The sequence below is a fragment of the Dryobates pubescens genome, chromosome Z (genome assembly GCF_014839835.1).
Source record: "Dryobates pubescens isolate bDryPub1 chromosome Z, bDryPub1.pri, whole genome shotgun sequence".
NCBI lineage: Eukaryota > Metazoa > Chordata > Aves > Piciformes > Picidae > Dryobates > Dryobates pubescens.
In genome coordinates this window covers 132,901,189-132,908,605 of record NC_071657.1, presented here as the reverse complement: position 1 = coordinate 132,908,605, position 7,417 = coordinate 132,901,189, and the positions used below count along the sequence as shown (strand labels likewise).

The following is a 7,417-nucleotide window of genomic DNA, read 5'->3' as shown; positions in this document are numbered from 1 at the left end:
AAGATGCTGAGCCGTCTGTCAGGGTTAGCAAGCACTGTGTTACAGGAGCTGTCAGGGGAGGATGGAGATGGAGATGCAGCTGCTGAATCCTCTGTTGCTGTGAGTACAGCATGGTCTAAAGACTTTCAGATCTCACTAGGAGTTGCCCTGGAGGGTATGGATTGTTTCATTGCAGTGAGACCTGCATCTTGCTGCTTCAGTGCTGAGCCCTAGGCTAGGCTGTCATTCCAATTGGCTCCTCCTGTGTTCCTGAGCTCCTAACGCTGTGGGGCATACTGTCATAGAATGGTTTGGGTTGGAAGGGACCTCCAAGGTCATCCAGTCCAACCCCCCTGCAGTCAGCAGGGACATCCTCCACTAAAGCAGGTTGCTCAGGGCCTTGTCCAGCCTGACCTTAGATATCTCCAGGGATGGGGCCTCAACCACCTCCCTGGGCAACCTGTTGCAGTGTTCCACCACTCTCATGCTAAAGAGCTTGTTCCTCACATCCAATCTAAATCTGCTCTTCCTTCATTCCAAACCATTGTCCCTTGTCCTGTCACTGCAGGCCTTTGCAAGCAGTCCCTCTGCAGCCTTTTTGGAGGCCCCCTCAGGTACTGGCAGTCTGCTCTTAGGTCTGCCTGGAGCCTTCTCATCTCCAGGCTGAACAACCCCAGCTCCCTCAGCCTGTCCTTATTTTCATGTCCCTCCTCTGAACCTGCTCCATCAAGTCAATGTCCTTCCTGTGTTGAGGGCTCCAGACTTACAGGTGAGCTCTCCCCAGAGCAAAGTGGCAGAATCACCTCTTCAGTTTCCCTATCTCAAGGTGATCCTAGAAATCAACCTAGAATTAGGGTGGAGAAAGACTTTTTAAGAGCCCTCATGACTCTTTGAAGCAGAGAAGGGAGCTCTGCATCATTGAGGGACAGCAGGAGGCTTGAGCTGTACATTGCCCACCAGAGACAGTGGATAGTGTGTGACTGGTGGGGTCTCCAGTGCCACTCATTTCAGATCTACTGATGTTGTGTTCAGCAAAACTGCTCCTTTTTGGTCTCCTGGGTGTCCTCAGCTTTCCTCCTGCTTTCACCTGATTGTTTGCAGCTCTACAGGCTCATGAACTGCTTGCAAGGAACCAAGTGCAGCAGCTAGGACTGGAGGTGAAGATATCATGTGGCTGCTGTGCTGCAGTCTGTCTGGATGGGGCTTTTTTCCCTCCAGAGTGTTTTGCTTCACTGTTTCAGGTCCAACCCCTAGATCCAGAAGCTGAAAGCATGGGGGAGGCACCTGAGGAGCTGCTGGAGCGCCTTGCCCAGACGGAAAAGCTCGTTGTGCAGCTGAAGGATTTGATCAGGGAAAAGGATGCTCTGCTCCAGCAAAAAGAAACTGCTCTCAAGGTACCACTGCTGGCAGTGAGAGTCAGATCCCGCTTCAGCTTTGTCTGCAAAGCCAGTCTGGTTGCTCTGGAGCGCTGCAGACACCTGCACTGCTCCATGCAGCCATTTCAGGAGATGAGTGGCATCCACTGAGTGGGACAGAGGATCCATGAGAGGGGTGGGAGAGGGGATCCACAAGAGGTGTAGGGTAGAGGATCCACAAGGGGTGTGGGATAGGGGATCCACGAGAGGGGTGGGATAGGGGATCCACAAGAAGTGTAGGGTGGAGGATCCACAAGGGGTGTGGGATAGGGGATCCATGGGGGGTGTGGAAAAGGGGATCCATGAGAGGGATGGGATTGAGGATCCAAGAGAGGGGTGGGATAAAGGATCCACAAGAGGTGTAGGGTAGAGGATCCACAAGGGATGTGGGATAGGGGATCCACAAGGGATGTGGGATAGGGGATCCACAAGAGGGTTGGGATAGAGGATCCACGAGAGGGTTGGGATAGAGGATCCATGAGTGGTGTGGCATAGAGGATCCACAAGGGGTATGGGGATAGAATCAACCAGGTTGGAAGAGACCTATAAGATCATCAAGTCCAACCAATCACCCAGCCCTAACTAATCAACTAGACCATGGCACTGAGTGCTGGCCCTGTGAGGAGAGGCTGAAGGAGCTGGGGTTGTTTAGCCTGGGGAAGAGGAGGCCCAGGGGAGACCTTCTTGCTGTCTACAGCTACCTGAAGGGAGGCTGTAGTCAGGTAGGGGTTGGTCTCTTCTCCCAGGCAACCTGGGACAGAACAAGAGGACACAGTCTCAAGCTGTGCAGGGGGAAGTGTAGGCTGGATGTTAGACAGAAGTTCTTCACAGAGAGAGAGAGAGAGAGAGAGAGACTGGCCATTGGAATAGGCTGCCCAGGGAGGTGATGGGGTCAGAGCCAGGCAGACCTTGTCCAAGTGGTGCTGTCAGGGTGACACACTGGGAGCTGGTGTGCAGTTTGTGTCCTTCTCTTCCAGGAGGAGAAAGAGGCTGCAGATGCTAAGCTGATGAAGCTCAAACTTCAGGCCAAAGCCAAGCTGGCCTCTCTGAACAAACGCATCGAGGAGCTGACAGAGAAAGGATCTCCACTGCCTGCACAGAGCTCATCAGGAGAACAAGTGTGTCTCAAGGTTAGGAGAACACAGCTGCTTACAGCCTCTTCATGGTGGGGGCTTCAGGGCAAGGCTGTGAATAGATATCTGATTGGTATCATCACTTCCTGGGCTTTTAACAGGGTGCTTTATTTTCAGGAGAATAGAAATATCAGATCATAGAATGGGTTGGGTTGGAAGGGACCTCCAAAGGTTATCCAGTCCAACCCCCCTGCAGTCAGCAGGGACATCCTCCACTAGAGCAGATTGCTCAAAGCCTTGCCAAGCCTCACCTTGCATATCTCCAGGGATGGAACCTCAACTACCTCCCTGGGCAACCTGTTGCAGTGTTCCACCACTCTCATGCCGAAAAGCTTGTTCCTCACATCCAATCTCAATCTGCTCTTCTTTCATTTCAAACCATTGCCCCTTGTCCTGTCACTGCAGGCCTTTCTAAACAGTCCCTCTGCAGGCTTTTTGGAGGCCTCTTCAGCTACTGGCAGGCTGCTCTTAGGTCTGCCTGGAGCCTTCTCTTCTCCATGCTGAACAACCCCAGCTCCCTCAGCCTGTCCTTGTAACAGAAGTGCTCTAACCCCCTGATCATTTTTGTGGCCTTCCTCTGGCCCTGCTCCATCAGGTCCATGTCCTTCCTGTGTTGAGGGCTCCAGGGCTGGACACAGCACTGCAGGTGAGGTCTCACCAGAGCAAAGTGGCAGAATCCCCTCTCTCCATCTCTGGCCATGCTGCTTTTGATGCAGCCCAGGCTGCCATTGGCCTTCTGAGCTACAAGCTCATACTGCTGGCTCCTGTCCAGCTTCTCCTCCACCAGCAGTCCCAGGTCTTTTTCTGCAGGGCTGCTCTCAATCTCCTCATTCCCCCAGCCTGGACTGAGAACAACTGAGGCTTCTCTTAAGCTTAAACATCAGCTCTGTTCAGATCCAACAGCCTTTACATTTTGGAGGAACATGATGTTTGAAATCTTGGGCTCTGGGACCTTTGTGGCTGTGCTGCTGTCCTTGGTGGTTGTTCTCCACACAGTGGCCAGCGTGCCAAGACTTGATCAGAAGCTCTTCCAAATCCCACTGCAAATATCAATCCTGAAGCCTAATCCCAAATAAGCAAACTAATCCACCCATGTTTCCCCCCCTGAGCAGCTGCTTTGTCCCAGCCTCATAAATTATGTCTAGCCCTGGCTTTTTAAAGCTTCCTGCACTTCTGCTTCTTCAGTCTCACAGTATCGCCGAGGTTGGAAGAGACCTCGAGGATCATCCAGTCCAACCTGACACCACAAACCCCATGACTAGACCACGGCCCCAAGTGCCACATCCAATCTCCTCTTCAACACCTCCAGGGGTGGTGACTCCACCACCTCCCTGGGCAGCACATTCCAATGACTAATGACTCTCTTGGTGAAGAACTTTCTCCTCACCTCCAGCCTAAACCTCCCCTGGCACAGCTTGAGACTGTGTCCTCTTGTTCTGGTGCTGGTTGCCTGGGAGAAGAGACCAACCCCTTCCTGGCTACAACCACCTTTCAGGTAGTTGTAGAAGGCAATGAGGTCACCCCTGAGCCTCTTCTTCTCCAGGCTAAACAATCCCAGCTCCCTCAGCCTCTCCTCACAGGGCTGTGCTCAAGGCCTCTCCCCAGCCTTGTTGCCCTTCTCTGGACACGTTCAAGTGTCTCGATGTCCTTCCTAAACTGAGGGGCCCAGAACTGGACACAGTGCTCAAGGTGTGGCCTAACCAATGCAGAGTCCAGGGGCACAATGACCTCCCTGCTCCTGCTGGCCACACTGTTCCCAATGCAGGCCAGGATGCCATTGGCCTTGTTGGCCACCTGGGCACTCTGCTGGCTCATGTTTAGGCGGCTGTCAGTCAGTACCCCCAGGTCCCTCTCTGTTTGGCAGCTCTCTGTTTGGCAGCCACTCTGACCCCAGCCTGTAGCTCTGCATGGGGTTGCCGTGGCCAAAGTGCAGCCCCTGGCACTTGGACTTATTAAATGCCATCCCATTGGACTCTGCCCATCTGTCCAGTCGGTCAAGGTCCCTCTGCAGAGCCTTTTAACCCTCTAACTGACTAACATCTGTTCCCAACTTGGTGTCATCTGCAACCTTCATGACTGACTCAACCCCCTCATCCAGATCATCAGTGGAGATGTTAAAGAGCATGGGGCCCAGCACTGATCCCTGGGGCACACCACTGGTGCCTGTCTGCCAGCTGGATGTGGCACCATTCACCACCACTCCCTGGGCTCAGCCCTCCAGCCAGTTCCTAACCCAGCACAGAGTCTTGCTGTCCAAACCATGAGCTGACAGCTTAGCCAGCAGTCTGCTGTTCTACTTGTAAGCTTAAGCACAGTTAAAGCTTTCCTCATCTTGTCTGCTCTCCCTTCTTCCAAAGACCTCTGGAAGTGAAACATCTTCTAAGGAACAGTAGCAGTTTGTTTGTTTGGTTTTGTTCTTATTATTGAACTCATTTAAGGCTTAAAAACCTTCATACATTTTTGTGGCTGGGGTTGGAGGACAATAAAAACTCTGTAGATTCCAGAAGTTAATTGGTCATCTGTGATGCAGTGGGAAAGGAAAGTGGAACATCTTCCTATCATTAGCTCACAGCCTAAAAGATCCCTCCTCAGCTTTCTTGTAGTCCCCCTTCAGGTACTGGAAGGCCACAATAAGGTCTCCCAGTGTCTGAAGGGGGCCTACAAGAAAGCTGGGGAAGGACTTTTTAGGGTGTCAGCTAATGATAGGACTAGGGGGAATGAAACAAAAATAGACATGGGTAGATTGAGATTGGATGTTAGGAAGAAGTTCTTCCCCATGAGGGTGGGGAGACACTGGCACAGGTTGCCCAGGGAGGTGGTGGAAGCCTCATCCCTGGAGGTTTTGAAGGCCAGGCTGGATGTGGCTGTGAGCAACCTGCTGTAGTGTGAGGTGTCCCTGCCCATGGCAGGGGGGTTGGAACTGGCTGATCCTTGAGGTCCCTTCCGACCCTGACAATTCTGTGATTCTATATTCAGTCCAAAATCCCCTGCACTAACTGCTTGAAGCAGCTGGGAGTGCTGAGATAAGAGCAGGATGTTTGACCTGCTTCTGAGTGTTAGTGCTGGACCTAAGACCTGACTCAGTGTTAAAGAGGTGCACAGATGAAGTGCTTAGAGAATTGTCTGCCATACAGATGGGCTTTGAGAGACAGAAAAAAGAGAGCTGGTGTAGTGGTGGCAAAGCCTAAGCATTTGTGATGTGAAGTGTTGGCCAGGTCAGGGCAATCTTAGCTATCAACACAGGCCTGGGGGTGAGGAGATTTTGAGCAGCCCTGCAGAAAAGGACTTGGGGGTGCTGGTGGATGAGAAGCTGGGCATGAGCAGACAGCCCTCAGGTCATTGTGGCCCTTCTCTGGACTCTCTCCAACAGCTTAATCAGTAATACTGATCAGTTTACTTTCTCCTGTTTCTTTTCTTCCCACTTCTTTGCTCTTGCAGTGTCAGAACAACCAAACTACAAGTGAAGGACATGGAGAGGAAGCCAAAGCACTAAGAGAGCAGCTCAAGGAGCAGGAAGAGACTGTTCAGGACCTGAGGGAACAGTTGACTGTAGCCAAAAGGAATCTGGAAGATGCTGAAATGAAGTATGCAGCACAGGTACTGAAAACCTCTTCTGTCCACCAGTCTGTGTGGCTTTGTTCCTTGCCAAATTACCTAGGCACATCAGTGTCCCTGCCCTTTGGTTCTGCTTCTGAGCATTCCTGAAGTCTTTTGCAATCACAAAATGCTCTCCAACCTTCTCAGAGAGTCAGGATCTGGGTTCTTTAATGCCTGCCATTGAGCTGCATCCTGTACAGCTGAGAACCCAGGAGTTTTATGACCAGCCTGCATGCCTGTCAGGCTCATAACCTTGGGGTTGTTCATCTGTGGCTTCTATTTTCAGCTGAACTCCCTGCAGGAAGTGATTCAAGAGAAGGAAGCTCTCCTGGAAGAGCAGGCTCACCACCACCAAGCTGAGCTGCTCAAGATAGCAGCCCAGTCAGATCTGGAAGTGGAGATGCAGCAGGTATATTTCATGGCATAACCTTGTTATGGGAGGTGAAAGGAAGTGAGCTTTTAGCAGTTTGAAGACACCCTGGGAGAGAAGTTCTCTCTCATCAAAGTAGCTCCTAAGGGGTGAGAAGAGGTAGGATTTAATTGTTAGGGTTTTTTTTGGGGGATGCTAGTTTGGACTTTCAGAGTCCTAACCTCAGCCTGCTTACTTGTTACCAGCAGACAACAAAGTCCCTCCCTTGAGGTAAGGGAGCCATCCAGAAGGATCTTGACAGGCTTGAGAAGTGGGCCAGTGCCAACTGCATGAGGTTCAACAAAGCAAAGTGCAAGGTCCTGCAGCTGGGTCAGGCCAGTCCCAGGCACAAACCCAGGCTGGGTGCACAGTGGGTTGAGAGCAGCTCTGAAGAAAGAGGCTTGAGGGTGTTGGTTGATGAGAAGCTCCCCAGGAGTCAGCAGTGCCCTCATGCAGCCCAGAAGGCAGCTATGTGCTGGGCTGCAGCCAGAGGAGTGTGGCCAGCAGGGCAGGAGAGGGGATCCTGCCCCTTGACTCTGCTCTGCTGAGACCACACCTCCAATCCTGCCTCCAGTTCTGGTGTCCCCAGCATAAGAAGGACACAGAGCTGTGGGAATGAGTCCAGAGGAGGCCACAAAGATGATCCAAGGGCTGCAACACCTCTGCTATGACAGGCTGAGAGATAAGGGCTTGTTCAGCCTGGAGAAGACTCCTAGGGCATCTTAGAGCTCCTTCCAATACCTGAAGAGGTCCAACAGGAAGGCTGCAGAGGGACTTTTCATCAGGGTGTCTAGAGACAGGACAAGGGGGAATGGTTTGAAGCTGAGGGAGAGCAGGGTTAAACTGGATCTTAGGAAGAAGTTCTCCAGTACAAGGGTGGAGAG

The 7,417-nt window shown here is 52.0% G+C and overlaps 1 protein-coding gene across 1 annotated transcript in view; it reads left to right on the top strand.

The window, feature by feature from the left end:
• Nucleotides 1-7,417, top strand: part of GOLGB1 (golgin B1) — a 33,334-nt gene continuing 25,917 nt past the window's right edge. The window contains exons 1-5 of the mRNA XM_054177867.1: nucleotides 1-99; nucleotides 1,221-1,373; nucleotides 2,372-2,524; nucleotides 5,966-6,124; nucleotides 6,411-6,533. Of these exons, the coding sequence (XP_054033842.1) occupies nucleotides 4-99; nucleotides 1,221-1,373; nucleotides 2,372-2,524; nucleotides 5,966-6,124; nucleotides 6,411-6,533 (684 nt within the window). The 5' untranslated portion in view covers nucleotides 1-3. The remainder of the gene's footprint in view (nucleotides 100-1,220; nucleotides 1,374-2,371; nucleotides 2,525-5,965; nucleotides 6,125-6,410; nucleotides 6,534-7,417) is intronic.